The sequence below is a fragment of the Prosopis cineraria genome, unplaced genomic scaffold (genome assembly GCF_029017545.1).
Source record: "Prosopis cineraria cultivar Desert tree isolate PC_DT_omini unplaced genomic scaffold, ASM2901754v1 PC11, whole genome shotgun sequence".
In the NCBI taxonomy this organism is placed as follows: domain Eukaryota; kingdom Viridiplantae; phylum Streptophyta; class Magnoliopsida; order Fabales; family Fabaceae; genus Prosopis; species Prosopis cineraria.
The window spans coordinates 30,204,242-30,231,515 of NW_026555342.1; the positions used below are offsets into that span (position 1 = coordinate 30,204,242).

At 31.5% G+C, this 27,274-nt stretch overlaps 1 protein-coding gene across 1 annotated transcript; it reads right to left on the bottom strand.

Annotated features, from left to right (window-relative positions):
• Positions 1 to 11,745: 11,745 nt before the first annotated feature.
• LOC129286455 (receptor kinase-like protein Xa21) lies at positions 11,746 to 27,236 on the bottom strand. The gene is made up of 5 exons (XM_054922417.1): positions 26,831 to 27,236; positions 26,500 to 26,630; positions 13,080 to 13,148; positions 12,799 to 12,999; positions 11,746 to 11,808 (listed from the first exon to the last, which is right to left on the bottom strand). Exons 1-5 carry the CDS (start codon positions 27,234 to 27,236, stop codon positions 11,746 to 11,748), a joined length of 870 nt encoding a protein of 289 aa, XP_054778392.1.
• Between the last annotated feature and the right edge of the window lie 38 nt (positions 27,237 to 27,274).

Sequence of the window (27,274 nt, forward strand, 5' to 3'; positions counted from 1 at the left end):
TGTAGACTATATTTGGAGGATCTTAAGAGATGTATAATTGCATATGGAATTGTATATCACAATGCGATAATAATTCATCAACTAAAGATACAAAATAACTAGATAAAGGTAGTTGTTGAAGATGTTGATAGTAATGTTTTGGTGCTGTTCCCCATAATGAAGTTAATACTGTTAGAGAAGCCCAATATTGTTTCATTCTTTAGGTGAGAAGTCTAGTCCAACAGGTTACTATTGAAGTATGAAAAGTCTTATAATTTTCTATATTTTTTAATTGACATGGTAAATATTTTTAATTATTTATTATAATTTATTAGGACATTATATAATCAAAGAAATCTTTAGGTTCAAATTTCTCATAGGCCAATTGTCTAATTATCCAACCAAAGGAAGAAGAAGCCTTGAAATAATTAAGTTATGTGACAATCAACATAAAAGAGTTGCATGAATGAGATTTGAGTTTATAAATTATCAAGCAAGATTTTAAATTAAGAATAAGCAAGAAGGATGTTTTGGATCTCATTGTTTTTGAATGGTTGGACTTATCAATAATTTAATTTTTTATGGTATAGGTGTTTAATTTTTTTAATTCAATACTTATGATTTTTATTTTGTTATTAACATATTTGTTTTTATCAAAGGCACCTGCATAACTTATGCAAAACCTACAACAACAATCAATATCATGGATTCTTGAGCCCATATTTTATTTAAACCAATATGTGCATGATGGCTAAGAGAATATCTTATATTGAAATGATAATTATACAAGAAGACAAGTCATGTTGGTTTGCACCTTTTGTTAAAGGGTGTTGGATAAGGGGCCTAAGGCGCTGTAGGCCCATATCAAGATTAGACCTATTTTTCCTTATTTAAATAAGATCTATTATTTGTTATTAATATATGATTTTATCTCTTGTCAGCATTTGATTTGATTTACCAAGAGTATAGGAGATATTAGTGATCTGTGCAGATTCTCTTCCTCTCATCTCTTCTAATATATGTAAACACTTCTTATGAATAAAATATCAGTGATGTTCTACCCTCATTATAACAAAGGGTATTTAATTTATAGTTCACCTATCATTTTATAAAAAATTTACTTAATGATGTGATATTAATATAAAATCATATATTATAAAAATTATTAGATGCTTCTTGTTATCTGCCTACAAGAAAAGACTATATATTAGTTTTGTTCTTTAAGAAAGGAAGTTAGTAGAGAAATAAAAGAAGTAATTAAATGTAAATTTTACTTTTGGATAACTCTTTTTTGTAATATTATAAGCATATATTATTTTTTTTCCCATAAATATTTGATAAATAGGGACTTGAATATGTATTTTAAGTTAGGAGGGGGAAAGAAAGGCAAAAATTTTTTTGACTAGATTTAGGTGTGTTTAATAGTGAGTATTTCAAATTTATTCACTTATTAAAATAATTATATTATTAGTTATATTAATTTGATTGTTCTCATTTTGTGAATATTCAGTATTCAAGACAACTCGAAATCAAAGAGTGTGGCTACTATGTAAGGATATACATGTTAGTAATAATCACAAGTGGTATAATGAAATCATTTCATAAAGTAATAATACTTTATCAATTATATTTTTGTTAAAGATGTAGAATTTTACTTGAATTATTTTCTTATATATACTTTTCTTTTTTAATTTATTGCACTTCAATACTTTTGAGGAATATTTTAAATAAGAGCTAAGAATGTTCATACTGTTTGGTCATATAAAAGGCTATATACCTATACAAATCTATCAAATTTTGACAAAGCTTGTGACTAAACATTACGAACATGTCTTAACTCTTGTTTAGAATATTGCTTGAAAGTATTGAAGTGCTATCAAAAAAGAAAAGTATATGTAAAAATAATAATTAATTAAGTAAAATTTTATATCTTTAACAAAACATGATTGATGAAGTATTATTACCTTATGAAATGATTTCACAATGCCACTTGTGATAATTTCTAACATATATATCATTACATAATAGCCACACTCTTTGCTTTTAGGTTATCTTAGACACTGAATATCTATAAAATGAAAACAATTAAATTTATATAACTAATAATATAATTATTTTGATGAGTGAATAAATTTAAAATACTTACAATTAAATGCACCCAAACCTAATCAAAATCTTTTTTGCCTTTCTTCACTCCTCCTAACTTAAAGTACATCTTCTATAGATCTATTTATCAAATATTTGTGAGAAAAAATAGCATTCAAAAAGTAAAACTTATGATTCAATTACTTTTTATATATCTCTACTAACTTCCTTTCATAAAGAATAAAAATCAATATATAGTCTTTTCTGATAGGCAAAGAACAAGAAGCATCCAGTGATTTCTATAATATGAGTTTATGTTAATATCACATCATTAAGTAAATTTTTTTATAAAATGATAGGGGAATTAGAAATTAAATACCCTTTAACAAAATGTGCAAACCAACATGACTTGTCCTCTTGTATAATTCTCGTTTTAATATAATATGTTCTTTCATCTATTATGCATATATTGGGCTGAATAAAATATAGCTTAAGAACCTAAAATGTTGATTGCTATTGTAGGTTTTGCAAAAGTTATAAAGGTACCTTTGATAAACACAAATATGTTAGTTACAAAATAAAAATTATAAGTATTGAATTAAAAATATTAAACACTTACACCATAAAAAAATAAATTATTGATAAGTCCAACCATTCAAAAGCAATGAGATTCAAAATATCCTTCTTGTTTATTCTTAATTCAAAATCTTGCTTGGCAATTTTTGAAAAATCCAATTCATATAGCTCTTCCATGTCATTTGTCATGTAACTTAATCATTTCAAGACTTCTTCTTTTAGTTGGCTAATTGGCCTATGGGGGATTTGAACCTAAAGATTCTTTAATTGTATAATGTCCTAATAAATTATAATAAATTATTAAAAATATATACCGTGTTAATTAAGAAATGCAAAAAACTATAAGACTTTTTATACCTCAATAGAAACATGTTAGACTAGACTTCTCACTTAAAGAATGAAACAATGTTGGGCTTCTCCGACTGTATTGACTTCATCAAGGGGAACGGCACCAAGGCATTACTATCAATAACATCTTCAACCATTACCTTCACTTAGTTATCTTGTATCTTTAGGTGGTGGATTGTTGTTATATTGTGATATACCTTATCATATGCAACTAAATGTCTTTTGGGATCTTCCAAATAGAGTATACATGGCATCCCTTGCTTTGAAGGATTACTACCTTCAAAGGTTGCAGGTATAGGAAATTGTCGTGCAAGAGACTACATTTACAATAAATTAAAAGTCTTCATCATCGATTGTATTTCCATCATCTTCTCTTGGAAAAACTATTGTAAGTGCATCACTTCTGACTTACTTTCCTTTCTACAATTATTCACATCTTCTTCTATCATTATCTGCACTTGTTCTTTTAGAATATCTTTAGATCCTTAGTTAGATGATAATGGTAGTCCAAAATATGCTCTAATACCAATGCCTCTCTGCACCCCCTAACATAACCTGGGTGCTCTTCCTTCCTGAAAACAAATCAGGTGTTCTTTTATCTCCACAACGCTTAATCACAACCCATATAAACACTGACACAAAAACAATAGAACAACCTATTATTATTAGGAACATCTTTCTTTGCAAATTCTAAAAATTGGTCTACCCTACTTTGATATTCATAACTTGTTAGTAGATAATTTCATCCAACTACGGTCTATGATTACTTAATTTCAATATCAATATGATAGTCAATACATCTTTTTAGAGGTTAAAGAAAAAACTAGCTGCATAATAATAAAGAGAGGTTTCTTAAGCATTAACCTTCTATTTGACCTTATTTGTCCCTAATTAAAAATCACAACAATTTCTAATAGCTTCAAGCCTCTCTATCAACACTCTATCAATATGCAGAAAATAAATCAATTATCCATTCAAAATAATTTTGAAAAATAAATGGAATTTAAATCATTGTTGCCACCACAAGGTCTACCACAAGTGGTTTTTCTCTTAATTTAAGAGATTAGTGGTTCCAAAGGCAAATAAGGTGAAGCTTTTCTATTATGCAAATCCAAACAGGTCTACCATATAAGGAATTAAAAGTGACAGAGCATCGGTGATGGTAAATTAGGGAAAATTAGTGGATTAATTGGATAGTCAAATTTTGAATTGTGAATTGACATTTTGAATTAATAGGATGTTGAATGACTAGGACTAGTGGAAGAATAGCAATCTGGAAAGAAACATGTGAGCTACATAGAGAAGTCTCTCACTGTGCCACATGTCACAGCATATGCTGTGTAACACTTGTCTCGAGTATTATCCAAAAATCACACAATTCAAATAAATTAAGTGTAGTTAAGGAGTTGATCTTAAAACCAACTTAGGAAACAAATCATTTAAATCACTAAATGAATATACCATTTCAAAATAAACATTGAAAACCTTCAAAAAAAATTTATAGGTTCTACCTGTAGCACACAGAAGCAAACTAGGCAAAAGGGAGGTAAAAAGCTGCTATCATGACAGCATTAAATTGCAGTCATGATAGCTCTCTTAAGCCAACTTTTGGGCGGTGACGTTCCGTCGTCCGACCTTCGATCGAAGTGATTTTAAAGCCACATATCAATTTTAATAATTACTAGTAGTGCACTAAAATTCAAAAGGATCGAACGGTTGGATTTAAAATTTGGACACGTTACAAATTTGGCATTTTTCTGTCATGACAATACATTTAAACCAACTTTTCAAGTACACCATTTCGTCATCGATCAGAGTGATTTTATTTTAACTTCTATATTTTCTCTCTCCTCATCATTCTTTATTTACTTAACTTCTTTTTCACTATTCATCTTATTTATTATCTCTCAATTTTTTAATTTCAAATTAAATATTTGATAATATCTCTTTAGTTGTTATGGACTATGTTATTAATTTCACATAGTTTTGTGTTTGTTTTCTTTTCTGTTGTAGGATAGGTTGTGATGCATGTAGGTTTACTATGTCTAACATTGTTTTTCGTAAAATAAAGCAGAATTTGTTTTGGTGGGAAAATAGTCATAATTTTTGAGCCTAGATATGGTTGAACTAGCCTGTATTTAAAATCTTATCTCACATTAAACTTTATTACGAAGTGATCTGCCTTCTTCATAAATAACTTATTCTAGAATAGACACCTTTATTCCGGAATAGCTCACTTTGTTTCACATTGAATGTGCTATTCCAAATCAATTTCTTTTCGAGCAAGTTTCCTGCTATCTTCCTGATTTCAAAATAAATGATTTATTTTGGAATAGTCACCACTATTCCTAAAGATGTAAGAAATAAGGATTTTGATCCTATATTTACTCATAAACTGGTTAATCTTGATATAATAAGTTTTATACCAACTCTTATACCCAAATAAGTCCAAAGAAGATCTTACAAAAACATCTTAAGTTAGATGATTTTTCATTGAAAAATATAATCATAACTTAGAATAGAAATACTTATAGCTCATTGGGATTTAGCAAACCCAATTCTCTGCTTTTGTATACAAATTGATTAGCTGCCAATGGTTTGGTGAGGATGTCTGCAAGTGGAAAATCAGTAGGGATGAACTAAACAATCATATTTTTTTTTGGTACATGATCTCTAATGAAGTGATGTCTGGTATTAATATGCTTGGTTCTGAAATGATGTACTGGATTCTTTGTCAAGCATATTATACTTGTATTGTCACACTTGATTGAAATTTCTTTGAGTTTAACCCCAAATGTCTCACCCTAATATTAAGGGTGTGATCGGCATGAAATATGAGGTGAACTCATATCCTATAAGCCTTGATTGATTAGAAACTAAGCTAAAACATTGATATATGTAAGTTAAATATAGTAATAAAGTTTGTAAAGTTTTAAGTGTTTTGTAAAAATTTCGGTAGAGCCTTCTCTATAATTTAGATCTCCCAAAATTTTCACAACAACAACAAAACCTGCCAATGACCCAGCAAGGAGACTAGCTTCATTCCAACAATTTACATAGTAACTAAATAAGTTTAGGATCTAATTACGGTGTACGTGGAGCATTAAGTTATGACTATAAAATACAAAACATAGTTTTACCAAAATAATAATCACAATGTGCCTCCTCTTTTCTAGAAAAACAAAAGGCCTCTCAATGATCTGCTGAAGGCGTAAAATCAACTACACTATTTGAGACCAAAGAAATTACTGGTGAGTAGTGTTCCAATTATATACATGTATATAAATATATGAAGACATTAATGAATAAATTTAATTTAAAAATTTTGAAATAATAAAACATGAACTTAAACTAATAATAATAGACAACAAGTTTTACCAATGATACAATCATGAATTTGAGCAATGTTAATTAGACAAAGTAATTTATCAAAATTTATAATGTTCATAGAATATAAAAATTTCAAGCAATGGTAGGTAGAATGCTTTTAAAGAAATAATATAAAAATAATGAATTTTAAGTTTAGATCTAGGAGAGCTTATCAGAATGAATAGCAAGCATGGACACATAGCCCACAGAGATAACTAACCAAGCGTGGACACACAGTCCATGATGGTAAGTAACCAATCAAGCGCTACTGAAAGCCACGAAACAAGCATGGCAGGAGCCACAAATCAAGTGTAGGCACGAAGCCCATGAAAACAAGTGTGCCCATGAAAACAAGTGTGAGTACAATGCTCATGAATAACCGTCCCTCTGTTCCATATGCGTTGCCCGCACATGGGACTAGCATCTCCCACAAGCGTTCTGCTAGCTAGGTGTACTATAGCGGCGCGCCAAGAGCTAACGAAACTGCTGTCAGCATCTAGCATTCTAAACTCAGTCTCCCTCATTAAAATAAAGTGTGTATGGAGAAAGAAAATAGTTTCAAAATTCTCACTTTCAAATATTATTCAACTATTATTTTGCATTGCCCAAAATTATCATCATTTCCTTCATGCACAAAATCATTGCAATAAAAATTTTATATCAACGTGGTATTAAATAATTAAACAGCTTATGAGAAATAATACTATTAATATGAAAATAGGATTAACAAGAATATGTAAACAATTTATAAAGCAATAATAATAATATTTAAATAAAGAATGTTTTTTATAAATACTTTACTAAAAATATATTCGGAATGCCACCCACTCGCGCGAGAGTTTCTCAAAATTTTAAAGCTCATTCACTTCAACTTCTCACCTTAATTATAATGGTGGCATTAACTTCCTAGCAAGCAAATCACAACCTAAAATCAATTATTTATTATTTCCTTAACATAACTAAGATGATATTTAACACCCTAATTTCTAACAAATAACAAGTTCTTTTTACCTCAAATAAATTCTCTTTACACTCTTAATTTCACTAGTCAAGAATTCTCTTAACTCATTATTGGGATATGACTTGATCCCAAATAATATCTCAATTAAACATATACAACCAATAATTTTCTTATCAAATTAGTAACTTAATCATAATCTAGCAAGAGCAAGAGAAACCTTTCCATTTATTTATGCCTCTTAATGTTAACGAAGCACCATAACCTAATATTAAATTTAATATCAACTACTTTAGGTTCCTAAGGTTCTAACCACTATTTTAAATCTATTACTAGTGGATGTATCATTACATGTATAGATTTTCGAGTACTATCCATAATTCTTCCACACCCTCATATATTAATTATTTCATAGTCTAATCTCCTTTGCAACTTTTAAGTTAAATTCATAGATTAATAACATCTAAGCTAACTATACTTTCCATAAGAATAAATGAAATGTTAAAAATATTCAAAAGGAAGCTCAATATCTTCTAATAAACATTTTAACAAATATCGCATAGGCATTAATCTCCAATCTTCATGTCTAAGTTCCTCTATCTCAATTTCATCCTATCTAATTTTTCAACATCAACTAATCCAAACAAAGCTAATTTAGCTTGCAAATTCTAAGCCATTCAATATAAATTTCAAGCTTATTATTATTATTTTTATTTCATTTTTTCCAACAACCATGATAGAAATAATGTTCAGGACAAGAATTGAAACTTCAAAAATGTTGCAGCACGCACACAGGCGATGCTACCAACAAAGGAAGAAGAATAAATCAACACTGTAAGCACAAACAAGCACCACCATCGGTCACTGCGCAAAAGGAGGAAAAAAAAAAAAACAGCAATTAAAGGAGAGAAAGTCCAATGACTTCAACACGTCCAGCTGTGAAATTTTAATAGAAAAGCTAGAAGACGACAGTGATGCTAGAAGATCTGAAACTACTTACTTCCCTTGGACATAGAGTAAGGGATAATGACAGAGAAGGATATTCAGTGACTCAACCTTACTGCTGTAAACAACTAAGTAGAAAGAAGAGAAGAAAAATTTTCATATCAGAAAAAAAAAAAAAGAGATTGAGCTTACTATGTACGCACACACCGATGTCCAGCTGCTGAGGAGAAGAAAAGAAAAGATATGAACACGCATACACCTCTGTTAGCACATAGCAGCGAAGAAACAGAGGAGAGATTCAGTGATACCACTCAACAGAAATGGACGAACAGCTGATGAAATTTATATGACAAATAGCTGGCAGCGAGGAGACAAGTCGAAGGTGAGGAGGAAACGCCCGATAGTGATGAGAGAAAGGAAGTCTAAGATCGGTGAATATAAGAGACAAGAATGCTCTGTTTTCCATTCACGCAAGATATAAAATATGATCAAAGAATTTTTGGAAAAATTACAAGAAAGAGCAAGAGAAAATCACAAGAAAGGGCACAAGAAAATTACCAAAAACAGCAAAAAAATTCTTATAATTAAAAATAAAATAAAATCAAACTTGCTAAAAAAACTTATTTAAATAAAATATCCTTGGGAAAAATTTTGTCCAATTTAAAATTTAGGGTCATTACACCAAAATCTTCAAGTTGTTGCTTCATCTAAAGGATTTGTAAATAACATAATTTAGCAACAATATACTCTTATTCAATTGATGACAAGGAAATAGTGTTTTGTTTCTTGCTTGCCCAAGATACAAGTGAGCCACTAAATAAATGATAAATCCCACTTGTGCTCTTCCTCTCTATTTTACATCCTCCAAAATCTATGTTAGAGTATCCAATCAAGAACTCACTTCCTCCTTTAGGATACTAGAGTCTTGATGTATCAATATCCTTGAGATATTTGAATATTCTCTTTACAGCTGTCACATGAAATTCCTTTAGAGCATATTGAAATCTAGCATAGAGACCTAAGCTGAAGGAAATATCAAGTCGACTTGCTGTGAGATATAGTAGTGATCCTATCATCCCTCTATATAATTTGCAATCATACTCTATTCCAGCTGCATCCTCATCCGTTTTAATAGATGAAGTCATGGGAGTCTCTATTCTATCTGCTTGATATTTTAAACTTTTGGAGCATCCCTTTAAATGCTTTGTTTGATACATGAAAATACCATCCCTTTTTTGTTTAATTTGGAGACCCAAGAAGAAGTTTAGTTTTCCCATCATTGACATTTCAAATTTACCCTACATTAACTTAGAAAATTCCTTACACAAGGAATGGTTAGTAGCACTGAATATTATATCATCTACATAAACTTCTACAAAAAGAAAATGTTCTTTCTTTTTTCTTAATGAACAAGGTAGTATCTACTTTACCTTAATTGAACTCTTTTTTCAAAAGAAAAGAGTTCAATTGATCATACCATACTCTTGGTGAAAAAGAGTTCAATTGATCATACCATACTCTTGGTGCTTGCTTGAGTCCATATAATGCCTTTTTGAGCTTGAAGACAGGATAAGGATTTTGAGGATCTTCAAAATCAGGTGGTTGTTCAACATACACTTCTTCAAGGATGTATCCATTTAGAAATGTGCTTTTCATGTCCATCTAGTAGAGCTTAATATCCTTCATAGTAGCATAGGCAAGGAGAAGATGAATTGCTTCTAATCTTGCAACAGGAGCAAATGTTTCTTCATAATCAATGCCTTCTTCTTGACTATATCCTTTAGCTATCAATCTTTCCTTATTTCTAACAATAATTCCTCCTTCATCAAGTTTATTTTGAAGACCCACTTGGTTCTAATAACTAGATGATCTTTAGGTCTTGGTACTAAATCCCAAACTTAACTTCATTCGAATTGATTGAGTTCCTTTTACATAGCATCTATCCAATAGGAGTTGAATAGAGCTTCTTTGATAGTTTTAAGGTTCAATTTTGATATAAAGGCTGATTGACCAGCTATATTCCAAAGATGACTCTATGTACGCATTACTTCACTTATTTATCTAATGACATAATTAAGAGGATGATTCTTATTATTCCTCCAAGCGTTGGTTGTAGAGATTCTTCTTCTTTCTCAGATGGAGTTTCTACTTTCTCAATTGCTTTTGGAAGTTTTTAAGATTTTTAAATCTGCAGATTATCCATCATCTCAGTTAACTCATCCATGTCAGAGTTATCCTTCTTTGTTGGATTTTCATCTAATACAACATGTATAGATTCCTCTATAACTTTTGTTTTGAGATTGAATGTAACACTTGTCCCGAGTATTAACAAAAGCACACTACAACCAAATAAACTAAGTGTGGTTAAGGAGTTGATCCTAAAACCAACTTAAGAAACAAACCATTTAAATTACCAAACAATCTATACAACAGCAAAATAAACATTTCAAACCTCTTAAAAAATTTGAAGGATTACTGTATAGTGCACAGAAGCAAATTGGACAAACAAGAGCAATTAATTGTTTTCATGATAGCATTAATTTGCTGTCATGATAGCCTCCCGAGAAAACTTTTGGGAGGCACCGATTCACCATCTGGCCCCCAACTGAAGTGATTTCAAAGCTCACATGTCACTTTTAATGAGTACTAATAGTTTTTAGAATTTCAAAAAGATCTAATTGTTCGGTTAAAATTTGGACACATTACAAGTTTGGACATTTTTGCTATCATGATAGCACCTCCAGAACAATTTTTAAAGTGCATCATTTTCTCATCTGACCTCTAATTGAAGTGATTCTAGATCCACATGTCAAATTCAAAGAGTACTATTAGTATGCCAAATTTTGAAAAGATCCAATAGATGGATTGAAATTCATGCATGTTGCAACTTCAACAACCGTTGCTACCATGACAGCATTAAATAGTTATCGTGATAGCACCTCCAGAACAAATTTTAGAGTATACCATTTCTTCATTTGATATCCAATCATTTCTTCATACCAACAGAGAGGGGATTTGCACCGTCTTCCATACAGTGCTTCATAAGGAGCCATCTGAATACTGATAACTATTATTATAAGCAAACTCTGCTAGAGGTAAATGCTTATCCCAGCTTCCCTAAAGCTCTAGGGCACACAATCTCAACATATCTTCTAATGTTTGAATCATCTGCTCAGTCTATCCATTTGTTTATGAATGATAGGACGTATTGAACTTTAGATCCATGCCTATAGCCCTTTGCATAGCTTGTGACAAATTTGATGTAAATGAGGATCACGGCCTGAAACAATATCCCTCGGTACCTTGTGTAATCGCACAGTCTCCTTAATGTAGATCTCGGTATACTTATCAACTATATAGGTGGTCTTGACTAGTAAAAAGTGTGCTGACTTAGTTAGCACGATCTACAATCACCCAGATAGAGTCAAAACTAGCTTGGGTTCTTGGCAGACCAAATACAAATCCATTAAAATATTGTCCCATTTTCATTTGGGAATCTCCAGAGTCTGTAACAACCCTGATGGTCTCTGGTGCTCTACCTTAACCTTCTGACAAGTCAAACATTTACTAACATACTCTATGACATTCTTTTCCATGCTTAGCTACCACCAGTGACGCTACATGTCATTATATATCTTAATAGCACTGGGATGAAGGGTGTAGCTACTATGATGTGCCTTGTCTAACAATTGCTTTCGAATAGATTTATTGTTAGGAACACACACCCTATCCTTAAAAACCACATACCTATAATCACTAAACTAATAATCCATTGTCTCACCATTTGTGATGTCTTGACTTATTTTTAACAAAATTGAATCTTAAAGCTAAGCATCCCATATCTCTTTCTAAAATTCATCAGAAATAACTGTAGTCTTAAGACCATTCAAGGAAAACTCAGTCATACTCAGAGAATTCTCAACCAAAGACTCCATCAGTCTATGCTCCCAAATCATTAAATAGGCCACATGTAAGATCTTGCAACTAAGAGAATTTTCTACCACATTTGCTTTCCTTAGATGATACTTAAATTCAAAATTATAATCCTTGAGAAACTCCATATAGCACCTCTGTCTTATGTTTAGCTCCTTTTGATCCACCAGGTACTTGAGACTTTTATGGTCACTAAGACCCTAAACTCTATTCCATAAAGATGATGGCATAGCAACTCAAGATCATATGTCAGATAATTCTTTTCATGCGGCCTAAGCTATCGAGATGCATATGCCACTGCCCTCTCATCTTACATTAGAACACAACTAAGACCCTTATGAGAGGCATTAGTGTGCACATCATAAGGCTTTTGAGGATCTGGAATCACTAACATTGGAGTTGTTGTTAACCTTTTTTTAACTTAAGAAAAGCTGTCTCGCACCTATCATCCCAAATGAATGGCCTATCCTTCCTCGTGAGCTAGTCAAAGGCATCAAAATTTGAGAGAAATCCTTGATAAAATGCCAATAGTGACCTACTAACCCTAAGAAACTATAGATCTCTATAATCAATTTTGGTCTCTTCCATTGCAAGACTACTTCAACCTTATGCAGATCAACCACAAAACCATTTACTGATGTGATATGTCTCAAGAATCTAATCTCTCTCATCCACAACTCGCACTTACTAAGCTTGGCATATAGCTTATCATCTTGCAAAAATCTTAGGACAGTCCTCAAGTGTCTGGCATATTGCTCTTCATCTTTAGAGTAGATCAAGATATCATCAATAAAAACCACCACAAACTAATCCAAGAAAGGACAAAAGATGTGGTTCATATAGTCTATGAAAACTACAGGCATATTAGTCAACTCGAATGGCATACCAAGAACTCATAATGGCCATATTGAGTCCTGAAAGCCGTCTTTACCACATCCTTCTCACTAACCCTTAGCTAGTGGTACCTAGAATGTAAATCAATCTTAGAGATAATTGTGACACCAACTAAATGATTTAAGAGATAATTGATGTGAGGCAGTGGGTACTTGTTCTTCACTGTAACCTTATTCAACTGCCTAGAATTGATGCGAGGCTTTTTTGAAAGAACAAAGTTATTTGGGAATAAAGATTTTTTGAATAAAATTGAGCTAAGTTCAGATGAACCTAGAAACATGTTTAGAATGATTCTAGATAAATTAGAGAATATGTATTACTCTCAGAAGAGGAAAGGATAATGAACCATGAGAGCTTTAATTAACCCCTATTTTACTCACGTGAAATAGAGCACAACGCATTAGGCATATTTCAAAATAAAATAGAAGCAGATGTGTAAGAAAGACTAGACATATTTCAAAGTAAGATTTTTATATTTGAATAGAGTTATGTAAGCATTGATTTGAAAATATCATTTGGGAATAAGAAGTGCTATTCCTAAATAGTTTATTCTTGAATAACTTATTCCTAAATAAGTAACTTCAGAAAGACGCGACGCAAATAAGCTATGAAAAATAAAGCATTATTCCTGAATAAAGATAGCTATTCCCAAATTCCCAAATAATCTATTTCTGAATAGACAAGAGAGTTGATACTTGGGAATAAAGAAGTTCGCTTAGGAATAAGATATTTTGAAATAAAGAAGCTATTCTAGAATAAGGACCATTATATAGAAAAATGACAAAGGTTCTCAGATTTAGGATATTTTGATTCTAAGTTCACTTGAGACACCTTTCAAGCAATACAAGAGGTCCTTAAGGAATTAAGATCAAGTTATATACTTAATCTTTAGAGAGAAACACAACATGAATGGGTTCAGGGAAAGCTCATGTGTTACTTGGCTATTTAGGAATAAGACATATTTGGGAATAAGGAATAAGATGCGAGATACAAAAACTTAAATCAAAGATAACAAATTTCCTTACAAGCCATTATTTTTTTATTATTAAACATGTCGAACATAAACTTTTCTTATTTTATAATTATCAAAACCAAGTTCAACATAAATAAATCACAATTAAACATACATACCCAACAATTTCCTTGTCAAATTAGTAAATTAACCATAACCTAATAAGAGCAAGAGAAAACCTTCCCATTCATTTATGCCTTCTTAATGCTTGATGATGCACCATAAACCAATATTTAATTTAATAATATCAAATTTAGGTACTCTAAGATTCCAATCAATATTTCAAACTTATTACTTATAGATATAATTACACATATAGCTTTCCAAGTGGCATCCATAATTCTTCCAAACCTTAATATAAAGATTAAGCAACCTTATTTCGGCCAAATCTTTCTTTCAAGCATTTTCACAAACATCTTGAGTGTATCAAAATTCAATTCACAATAATTATCCAACAATTTAATCAACTTCGAACATTAAATCTATCATCAACATTTAGTTTAACATAAAAATAAAATAACGCACAACATCAACTAGAATACACCTCAATTTCATCAAAATCATGACAAGAATGATGTAGAAAGTTGACTTTTAACTTCACCTTTTTTTTACTTCCCCTAATAACCAACGTAAATAAAAAAATCATTGTTAAACGTCCTTCTTATATTAATGCTTGTGTATATCATAGTGTAAAGAAGCAATAAAGCAATTAGGTAGATCAAAGTTTCTTGTAACATCTAAAAAATTTTAACCCTAATTTATTAATTTAATTAGGATAGTTAGTGAATTAATGAGGTGTGTGGCTAAAGGGGCTTAACTTGGCATGATTGATGTGGTTTCAGCCTTAGAAGTGGGTCTGGATTGATGGTGGGCCACTCGGGCAAGGAAAGAGGATGAAAAAGTGGAGAGTTGTGTTCTATGCCACACGTCGTGGCACGTGGTTGGTCCGCCACAGTGCACAGATATAATTTAAATGTAACGGGCTCTTCTATGCCATGTGTCACGGTGCGTGTTTAGTCCGCCGCGGCACACGGCCAAAAATCTAGTAAATTTGATTCGTGAGCTACATGAAAACAAAAGAAAGAAAGAGGAGGAAAATGAAGAGCTTAGTTTTGGCTCTACTAGGGCACGATATTTGGCCCCATTGAGGATAGATTAAAGCTTCCAAACACCCAAGGTAAAATTATGGTGCTTTATTCTTCCCTTCCTTCTCTCATTTATGATTATTTATGGTAGGGTATGAGTTGGGAGATGAATTTTTAGTCCATAAGAGTATGGGTCCAATTCCATTGGTTAAAAATGAGATCAATAGGAGTGATTTAATGCATTGGAACACCATATTGATAATTTTGGAAGTGGTTGGTCCATAAGAGTATTTAATATTTGAAAATTAGTATTTATGAGGTAGTTGGGAGAGGTTAATGTGCATTAATGATGGTTTGAAATGTTATTAATGATAATGTGCATAAGTGGAATCTAATGAGCCCATTGTGTATGAATGGGTAGTGGTTATGAGTTGGTAAAATAGTGTATGAGAAGTTTTTTATATTGATAAAGCTTGAAGAGTTAGATGATGATGATATCCTCATGATTTGGTTGTAGAGAGGTTCATCTTGGCACCTTTCAAGCTTGTTGAAGCTTAGGGAAGTTGCTATAGTGAGGGGTAAACCTTTGACCTCTCAAAGGTTTGAGGTAAATGGGAGAAACTTAATTTTTATAGTTAAATATTAATTGTGTTGTAAAATGTGATTTGTGAGTTAATTTGATGATGCATATTGGCAAATGCTTGAGTATGAAATGGTTTTGAGAAAGAAAAACCTTGATTCTACCACCCTTGATGTTTTATGAAATTAATTGTGATTTATTACTATGGGTGAGAATTACAATGAGTTATGTGTTAAATTATGGAGTATACGTTTATATGAGTTCATGTGTTGAGTAATGAATGTTGAAATGCATAAAATGTGTGAAATGTGCATGGCATGATCATTGGCGGGAGTTCACCTAGGAAGAGGAGTAGTTTGATTAGAAATCCATGTGGTATTGGCAATGACCATTGAAATCGAGAACTAGCCTTAGCACCGACCGTTGGAATCGAGAGGTAGCCCTTGTCCTATGGTTGATTCGAGACTCTCCCACTTGTTTTACGAGGGACTCAAACTTAACTAGTCTCCACTGATTCATGAGGAGGCTAGATTAGAAGTACGACACCCCATGGGTGTTAGTATTGGGGGAAACTAGATTACATAAGTGAGTGAGTTAACCCTGGCCCGGTAGCTTCTCACAAGTAGAAGGCTGGGTTAGTCTATGAAAGACATAGCCACGTGATAGCCACTGGTTTTATGTCAGAGGTAATAGGAGGATATAAGGTTGGAACATGATCATACATATAAGTCCGGCTACATGGTTGTTAGTTTTGTGGTCCGGCATATGTTAAGGGCACATGGTTGTTATTTTTGTGACCTTGAGTTATATCTTTAAAAAAACATGATATAGTATTTGTGGCAAGCCCAGTCACATAGTTGTTAGTTTTGTAAACCGTGGCCTAATACTATGTGATATATGTGTTATGTGTCTATTTGCATCTATTTACAATTAATATGTAACTGCAAGGGTTAAGTGAAACTTGGTTACTGAGTGGTTGTACTCACCTCTCAATTCTCAATATTTTTAGGAACTAGTTCATTGGATTCGAGTCAGGAAAAACACACAGAGACTTAGGATTTGTGGATTAAATCCTCTTTATGTCTCTCTTTAGTTGTTTACATGTGTAATTGTTAATGTATTTGCCAACTAGGAACAATTGTCATGATTGATGCACTACTTGCATAATTTTGTATTTTAACTAATGTATTTTGTGCCCTAGGTTAGTGAGTTTTTGTTATGAACTCATGGATAGGACCAAAATACTTGTACAAGTAGGAACATATATATTTTTGAGAAATATGAATGAAATGGTTAGTTTTGTGCAATTTTTCCTCCCTTTCTAGGTTTCATAAAAATTGGGGTTGAGTGGTGATTTTGTGAAATTAGTGTTTTGGGTTGCATGTGGTGTGTTGCACGAGTCCGTAAGAGTCTACTGAGTGTAGTCGAAGGGTTAGTATAGGCTATTGGCACGTGCGGTTGAGTTGGGACACCCCATTTGAGAAATTTTGGGAAAATATGTCAAAATGGATTTTGGTGTCCAACTTTTGATAGAAAATGAATTTGAGTGTGAAACCTTTGCCATTAGCTAGATCTATGAGAAAGCTCCGTGTAGACACCAAAACCACCTCAATCAGACGTTGGACGAAGATTTAGGACACGTCAGAAGTTCGCTCCCTATGTTGTCAAATGATAACACTGATCTATCAAATTTTATGTAATACAGCGTGGCGCATGGTGCCTCACACTACAGCACATGGCACAGAGGAGACACGCCATGGCGCACGAATCGTAAGCTGCAGCGCACATGTCAAATTCTGTGTAAAAATCTATTTTGAGCTTTAAAACTCATTATTTGGGTCCTCATTGATTTTCAAGCTTCTGTTTTATTTTTAAAAACTCTAATTTGAAGTCCTTAAATTATATTTGAGATTTGAAATGGCAAATTGGGATTCCTTTGAAATAGATTTTGAGAAATTCTTTTATAAACCCTACAGTTTGGAAATTCTTGTGAGTTAAGCCCTGGATTACCATAATTTAGAGTTAAGTGTGATTTAACCTCAAGGAGGTTACATTTCTCATGGCAGCAATAATCTCAAGAATGCCATATTTTCTTTAAAGATGATCAAAGAATTGAAGCTTCAAGCTTGCACGGCCAATCATACTGAAAGAGAAGAGAAGCAATAAGTCTACCACATGCACCACACCCAGTAAATGAGGATGAAAGGAAGATGAAGATCATTCACCTACTAATCTAGGTCAAAAAAGAATTAGAGGATGATGATAGGAAAGGAAATCTAGTGACCTAACACTTCAGTAGAAGAACACGACAACAAGGAGACATAGTTGATGGTGAGGGAAGCAGCCATCGACAATGAAGACTAGAGGAGCAACTTAATGGGGAGGATAAGGCTTCAAGAATATAGGAAAAATCTCTCTCTCTCTCTCTCTCTCTCTCTCTCACTTTTGTAATGTTCGAGTAATAGAGGAGAAGGAAAAAAATTAGACAAAAGGAAGAATTAGGAAAATTACAACAAAAGGCACAAAATTTTCTATTACAACATAAAAGACAAGGGCACTTTGGTGATTTTCCATAACTAAAACAAAATAAAATTAACCTATTGCTCATGAGGATTCAAACTTTGGATCTTCAGGTAAGCTGCTAGCATAAGTTCTACTAGGCCACCATTCTTCATTTACCATAGAACTAAAATAATTAAATAAAATATCAATTATGAGAAAATTTTATTTAATTAAAAAATTAGGGCCATTATAGAGATGTTACAGCACGTGTAGTTGTATCTATACAATTGATTCCTACATAGTGTGCGATAACAAATCCCCTTATAAAGCTTATAACTAAGGAACTATACATAAAGTGTATCAAGTCTCTTAGCATGTGTAGGAAATGAGATAGCATACATAAGTAGCATTTTGGTTAAAATTATATCATCATGGCTATACATGTATATGTGAAAGTATATAATGTATAGTTTGTCGTATAGGTAAAGGTTGGCTCCCTCACATGAGCAACTACATTTGATACTCAAGAGGAATGAATGAGGTTAAGACATCTGTGTTCACTAGTAAGGCAGTAAGAGTACTGATATGGTAGAGAAAAAACATAAACTATACATCGCCTTAATATAAAATAAGGAGCATGTTGAGATGAGATATATATATATATATATATAGATTAAATCATGGATTTCCACATTTATGATACTTGTAGCCAAACAACAAATCCTTCAAGTTTGATGTCATGCAAGATGAGTAGAAGAATTTAGGTTAGATACTGTGTGCGTCTAAACTTAAGTCTATACAGCATTAATAATAAAAGTAAAATGATATATGGTCATATGAGATAAGAGTAACACCATGTGCTTAGGATCACTATTGGGAAGCAAGTGAATAAATCCCTGCTTCATTACTGTGTGAGTCCTAGGATGAAATAATCATTTCATTGATGTTGTTTGACTTTAATAATATCATGGAGGTAAGTTATAGTACCCACAACTTTAGCATATATCCTATGATCATGACAGATGTGATTTGAAGGTGATGTGCTATTTCTTATCAAAGTGATATTTGGGTAAAAAGAAGACTAATTACTTGATATATACATACTTATGCTAGTGTCTAAGACATGTCCCTTATAATATCATTATGTGGACCTCATAATTGTGGACACTGTGCACACAAGAAAAGTAATTTGAGTCTTAAACTGAGTTAATTGAGATTAGATTGGCCATGAGAAAATTGTATATAGGTAAATCTACGACATATAAGGCACATTATTAATACAAGAGCAAATCAATAGAGGAGTTGTTTTGTGCTAATTTATAAAGGATTTCTAGTATAAGAATGCTTAAAGAAAGGCGTTGTGTGTAATAACTCAAGAATTTTTAGTAAAAAATTCAATTAAAAAGTTAATATATAGTATTGTATTATAATTATAGTTATATTAATTTTGGGATAATTTGGACAAGAAGGGAAGCTGGTGTAATGGAAGTGTGCATATAATGCACTCATTCAATCCCAAGTTCGAACCTGATAGAGGCCAAAATGGAGAATTATTTTGCAATTTGACTATGTGAAATTACCAAACTGCCTTTCTCCTAATCTGATATATTTCTCTTCTTTGTTTTTTTTCTTCATCAAACTTGTGCGTGCTGGTTAGTGGAGAGAGAGCTTGAGGATTTTCTAGAAGCTTTAAACCCTTACCCAGACTTCTGTCCTCTGCCATCATCTCTGTCGTTCTACTGGTCACCGGTGACTCCATGAATGCCGAAATCTTCACTACGAAAAAGCATAAATGGGCTGGTATTGCTCTCCTCTATTCTGCATCAATCTCTCTTATTTGATCATCTATAAAATTATGTAAGTAACTTGGGCTTCCTCATCATTTTTTAGTTTGTAGCTTGTGGCTGTGAGCTTGCCGGCATGCTTGTTGTTGCTGTTGTCTTATCTGCCCTTGATCAACTAAAACATGACCTCTTCCTCCTCCTTTGTTCCAAATCAGTCCCTTTCTTCTTCACTATTGGCATGGCTGTGCAGATGAATAAGAGAAATTGCTCCTTTTGTTTTGCTTGCTTTGTCAATCACCAGTTTGCTCATCTCTTCTTTATGCCCAATAGTGATCTTCCTTTCCTTCACTATGCAGACGTAACATTCTCTTCCTCCTCCTTGTTAGCGTGTTGTTGGTCTATCCAAGGTGAGAATCTTTGATCTCTTCTCCTTAGAAAATTCTGTGTGTGTGAGATGGTGAAAGGATGGAGTTGATGTTGCAAATTTACTTTCTTCTTAAGCCTTGCTGCTATTTGTAACCTTATATGGATATATAAGAAGAGGAAGCTTGATTTTTAAATCAAAATTGATGGTTATACAAGGAGGGAGCTGATAGTATGGAATTGAGTTTGTAATTGAAAATGATTGAATTAGTGATATTGTAAGGTTTGAAGGAAGGTGAAATTTTGGAAGAAAATGTTAATGTTAGCTTGATAACTTATGTCATATAGTGTTTGATAAAATACCTAGGAAGAGAGTTGGCTTGGATTTGCATTTTTTAAATTTAATTAGTCTTTGTGAGAAGTATGCTAGTATGGAAGATTATGGATCTACAAATTAACTTATAAATTGCAAAAGAATTTAAATATGAATTTGTATGAAACCATTTAAATCATTGGGAATTGTAAGGTTATTAGTAAATTATTGGATGTTTTAAATCAAATTGGTAGAACTAATGCACCTAAGGCATTTTGTGCAAAGCTTGAGAGAAAATTATGTCTTAAAGAAATAGGTTGGCATGGTTAAAACAAGTTGGAGGAGACTAGTGATATGAATAATAATACTTTAACCAACTTTAAGGCATGAATTTTCATTTTGGAAATCTAAATGATGGTGGCTAGTTGAGATGGTGTAATAAATTAAAAATTTATTAAAAGTATATTTATTTACATCCTTATAGGGTGTGTGGAAGAATGGGACCCTGAAAAGAATTAAAAGAAGAATATTGTTGGGAATTTGGAACTCTGATGAGTAAGTGAATAGCATTTCCTTTAACTTATTTTTAATAGGCTTTTTCTAAAATATTTTACTCTTATGAATTAAATTAGTTTTGAAAATTATGGAATATTTATGGTGAATAATTTGATGGTGATATGTGCATTTATTTTTCCTCAAGAAATATATTTCTAACATTGATGAAGGCATCTTTGTTTATTGAATTTTGAAATTTCTTGATTACACAATTAATGCAAGTTTGTACCCTCGCTTTGATGTATTAATTTGGAAAGTCTTATATATTTGAAACAATTCATGTGAGTTTGTTATTGGGAATGAAAATTTCATTTCAAAAATAATTATTTTTTTCCCATATTTGAAATGGGATTATAAGAGGACTCTATAGAACATTGCTGCTAACGGTAGTTTCATTAGCTTTCGCAGGCTGTGGTTAATAACTAGCTAGTTTGTTTTGTGGGCTTTGTCCTCACGTTTGTTATTTGTGGGCTTCATACCCATGTTTGGTTTTCATGGCTTTGAGTCACATTTGGTTTTTTTACCCTAATGGATTATGTGTCCACGTTTGTTTCGTAACTCAAGCTGCATATGGTTATTTACCCCTGTGGACTGTGTATCCACGTTTATTTTCGTGGCATAAGCCGCGTTTGGTTATTTTACCCTCGTGGAATGTGTGTCCATGTTTGTTTCCTGTTTTGTTAAATTCTCACAATCTTAAATTTGAACAAATTTATGCATTTGAAATTTTAATGGTTTCAATTGTTAGTATGTTATTTTGATCCACATATGTATAAATTATCTTTTTTTTTTGCTTCTACCATGAAGATATAAAGTGTTTTCAGTTTAATCTCATTTTGATGGTTATACTTAAAAATTTATAAAGTTATTGAGTATATTATATTAAATTCTCATCCATCCAACTAATTTACAAAATTGGTTGAATTTATTATTTTAAATTCTATCTTTAGAGATGCTATTCACTGAAAAATTTATTTTGATCTCAAATTGTTATTTGACACTGATCCCATTGCTAACCTCTAAAGGGCAATACAACTGTATTGGGTGAAAATTTTATTTGGTACTGTTATTTTTTTATGTAAATATTTAAATCTTATATATTTTAATTTAGAAGAAAAATTAGTTGCCCCATATAGATTGTTGTCATAAATTTATTTTGATTCATATATTGTTTGCTGGCTGGAAGGAGCTGAGCTCCTGATTTAGTTGATGTTTTGACTAAATCAGTGTATTTTAGAAATTTAGGAGATTCTATTTATAGGTGAGATTCTGTCAAAATTCCTACAAAAACATTAAAGCCTTGTTATGATAATTAATATCAAAAGTGTTATAATTTCTATATAATTTGATTATTTTTTAGAAAAAAAATGAATTTCATTTTGAGACTTACAGGAATGCACAAAGTAATTCGCTCCCGTGCCGGTCACCCTTTATTTTTAGGGCGTGACATCATGCCCACTTGGTCACAATGGACCACCTACTATGAACGTGAGAGAGAATTCATCAAGTGTGAGTGGGACATGTTGGGTTGCACCCTTGATGAATTAGGCCAAGTGAGTGAGGGCCCAAGTTGGGTTAAATAATTATTTTTCATTATCTTATGGGTGGTTACCAGAGTATTTTTGAGGGGGTAGTTATTTGTTTTAAATAAACAAAATAACTACCCATTATCTATGAGTGAGATATTGGGTAATCTAATATAACATACAATTATTTTAGTTTTACTCTCCTCTCTAGAAAAGTAAAAACAAGAGTGTTCTCTCAATCTACCTCTCTCCCTCTTCACTCCCAAGAAAGTTGTAGTGCGTCTACTATGTATCAAACATCCAAATCCATCATTATGGTCGGGTTACCATGAGGCAGAAATAAGGTTGAGCATTGCTATCAGAGTTACTATAATCAGAGTCCACGAAGGTATGTTTCTGCACTCCATTCTCTTCAGGTCCAAATCCAAATAAAATTACCATTGATCCAAACATGCCATTAAGTATTTCTATGATTGTAAAATATGCTTTGAGAAATATAAATTAAGGTCATGGTTGGCAGAATGAGTTTTCAAACTAGTAATCATTTCCAATCAAATAAACCTTGTGGTTATAAAGTGGTGTTTGTTTTTTGTGGAAAAGTTGTATTAGAAAATTTCAAATAAATGTCTTTTCCTTGGAGATGGTTTTCAGAGCTTTCAATTGAGCCAAGGATCACCTAAATATGATGTTGCCTAAGGTTTAATTTATGAATTTATAAAGTTACTGTAAAATACAAAAGCCAACAAATAGATAGTAATTAAAAATATTATATTTTTAATAAAATCTTATTAAAATATTATAATTTATATTTAATAATTTAAATAGTATTATTACTTAAAAAGTTTTTTAGACATAACTTTCAAGTCAACTTTGAAGATATACAAATTTCTAAAAGAGGACTTGTAAATTTTGAAGGATGACATATAATTTATCACATTATTTTAATTTACAATTCAATTAGGATGAAAAACACGTTCACTTATAAATTTTAGAAATACTAGTTGAGCTAATTCTTATAAGAGAATTTATAAATGGGAGAATCTCATCCAGGGCCCCTAGGTGAGAAAAAATTGCATTTAGATCCCAATGTATTTTGAAATAATTCTGTAGGCTGAAGGGCCCTTTTCATAAATATGTTTTATGATAAAAAGATACAATTGCCCTTCATGAAAAAAGGCAACAAATACAAGTTTATATTTTTACAACTACATGTTCATGAATTCACAACTTTAAGTTCACATAGTAACAAGTAATTATCGATTGGAAGTGAAATTCTTGTTTAGAGTTAATATGTTCGTCTTGGCCAACTTAATAAATTTACAACTTAAAATTTAAATATTCAAAAGTATAGGTTCATCTATTCACAAAGTCAATATCCAGAATTTATGACTTCACATATTCAAAACTAAGGTTCATAGTGATAGCAAGTTTAGATTTTTACAACTATATATTCACCAATTCACAAATTTAGGTTCACATACTAACAAGTAATTGTTTATTGTAATGAAATTCTTGTTCAAGGTTAATTGACAAGTTTTTCTTGGCTAACTTAATAAATTTACAATTTAAAATTTGAATATTCACAAGTAAAAGTTGATCTACTCACAAATCAAAGTACAAAATTTATAACTTCATATATTCAAAACTAAATTTCATCATTACAGCAAGTTTAGATTTTTACAACTAGATATTCTTAAATTCACAACTTTATGTTCACATATTAATAAGTAATTATTCATTGGTAGTGAACCTAAAGTTCTTTCTTTCTCACTAATGGCAATTGTGTCTTTTCTCCCAAAAATATATTTGACAAAAGGGTCATTGGGCTTGTAGAATAAATTCAGAATGCATTGGGCCCTAAGTGCAATTTTTTTGTGCTTGGGGGCCCTAGATGAAATGCTCTTTTTATAAATTTTAGGGAATATTTTATAAATAATAATATTTAAATTATTAAATATTAAAATATATAATATTTTAATAGCATGTCATTAAAACAGATATAATATCTTTTTAATTACATATCAGTATTTATCATATTAGTAATCCAATAACCACTGGGCAGCTGGTCACAGTAGTTTGTTAAAATCATAATTTTTTTTATTTTATATGGGTAAGAAATAATGTTAATCTATTGGGATTTAATTATTTGTAATTTATGGGACTTAATCAGTATGATGGCTTTTTCTATAATTTTTGGGTTATTTTCTATATTTTTTCTAGTCTTTCTATGTAATATTTTAGGTCAATGGTCAAATTAATGAGTATTGAACAGAGGGGTGACATTACTCTATTATTAATACATAAGAGGCAACATTATGTCACCCTTGACTTGAGAGTGTCTAGTGTTTAGGGGTAAATTTGTTCTTTAACCCTAGCTATTATGTTTACGTTGCAATTTGGTTTATGTGATATCAAATGGTACAAAGAACTAAAGAAGGGAATAGAGAATTGGAGAAGCATTGGGTGATTTTGGGAGACTTGAAGTTGTATAGTGTGACATTGGTCTGCCATTGTGATAAAAGGGGTCATATTTTTTCAAAGTTCTTATAGGTATGGTGAATGCCACATTTGCAGGTCCATTGTGGATATTCAAAGTGGGGCCGGCAAGCATTTTTGGATGGTTTGAATTGAGTTAATTTGTAATTTTTAGCAAATATAATAAACATACACAAGATTGATTTAATTTTGAGTTGTATCGCATTAGTAATAAATTTTTAAATCAATTTTTTGCAAATATACAAATTTTCATAAATGTGAAGTCATAGCTTGAAGCCTCCATTGATGGTCTCTTCTGTAGTTGCTATTGCTAGGACCTAATAATTACTTTCCAGTTAACTTCAAAGAAGAGGAGGAAAAAAGACTTGCATAATGGAATGATGCTCAATAGTGCATATCCCAATATATGGGGAGAGTATTCTTTAATGGCCAACCAAGTCCTTACAAAAACCTTTAGGTATGCCCAACATATAATATATATATATATATATATATAAATCTATATCTCATAAAAAGTCATTTGGAGAATGTGTGACTCAAATCTCGAAGGGATGACAGAAAAAAATTATTTAATTACTCCAACATAATAAAATTTAAGTGGGTTTTCCTCTAGTAACAAGATATGTTTCCAAAAATATAAACAAAGGATACGTAGAGAAGAATAAGAAAAATGTAGGGCTCATTAGATTAATTTAGAAAACATTTTCTTATAAAATCAAATCCAAACTGTATAGAATTACTTGAAGAAAAGGAATGGACTTTGAGGTATTAAGTACTCAAAACCAAAATGTTAAAAGAGAAAAGAAACAACATGAAGAAATCCCAAAGTCTTATAATCAAGAAAATTTCAAATACTTTGTATATTATTACAGCACATGGAGTGACTCCAATTTACAAGATTACTTGTTCCAAAAAGAAATCTAAGGGCTGAAGAAACAATAGCTAAAATTTGATTTACCTATTATTCAACTAGTAGGGTCCCTAACATTTTCTTGAAACGAAGCCTTGATTTTTTTGAATGATGCTACAACATCAGGCATAGTAACTCATGTCTCAGGTAAATCAATGCAACAATTTAATGCTAACTCAAAAATTGATAATATATGTGGTAATATATTATTAGTATTTTGATTTTCATTGTGCAGCAAATTGGCATCTATAATGTTGATGATTGAATGTGGTGTTGATTTTCTCACCCAATCTTTCAAACTTAATCCTTGAACAAACATCTCATCTGTCGGCTTCTTCCTTGTAAAGATTTCCATTAGCAAAATACCATAATTATACATGTTTCCTTTGATAGAAACAACTCCTTTTGATCCATACTCTGTTATGCCAATTTCAACAATTAGTATAGAAGTCATGATTTCAAAAACAGTATATAAGATATGGTTAAACTTTACTTTTGTATCATCAATTCAAATATTTACACATGAAGATATACAAATCAAATAATATAAAATTTTATAAAGCATAACAAACAAAAGGACATATAAATAAATCTAAAAAATATTATTAAACCATTACCTGGTGCCATATAGCCAATTGTAGCCAAAGTTTTTGTATAAATTTCTAGTTGTCCTTCACTAAACAATTTAGCAATACCAAAATCACTAAGATGAGCTACCATATCTTCATCCAATAAAACATTGTTTGGTTTCACATCACAATGAACAACTAGTGTTAAAGAACCATGATGAAGATACTCTAAAGCAACTGCCACATCAATCATTATGTTCAACCTTTGCAAGACATTTAAATAATAGTTATGAGAGTATAACCATTTGTCTAGACTCCCATTTTCCATGAATTCCATTATTAGAGATTTGAAATGATCATTTGAGCAGCAACTGATGACCTTAATGAGATTGCAATGGCGTAAATTGCACATGGTAGCACATTCAATATCAAAGCTTCTTAATGCTTTGTCCATTTCTAACTTAAATACTTTGATAGCAACTATTTTTGAGT

Bases quoted from the DNA above. Each gene is read 5' to 3' on its own strand.
- LOC129286455 (XM_054922417.1), bottom strand. From the start codon at position 27,236: ATGGACAAAGCATTAAGAAGCTTTGATATTGAATGTGCTACCATGTGC. The intron at 13,149-26,499 runs GTGAGAAAATCA...AGGTACCACTAG, and splicing joins GATTAAGTTTGAAAGATTGG to CTAAGGGTTAGTGAGAAGGA. The intron at 13,000-13,079 runs GTATGCCATTCG...TTCTTGGATTAG, and splicing joins ATGGCCATTATGAGTTCTTG to TTTGTGGTGGTTTTTATTGA.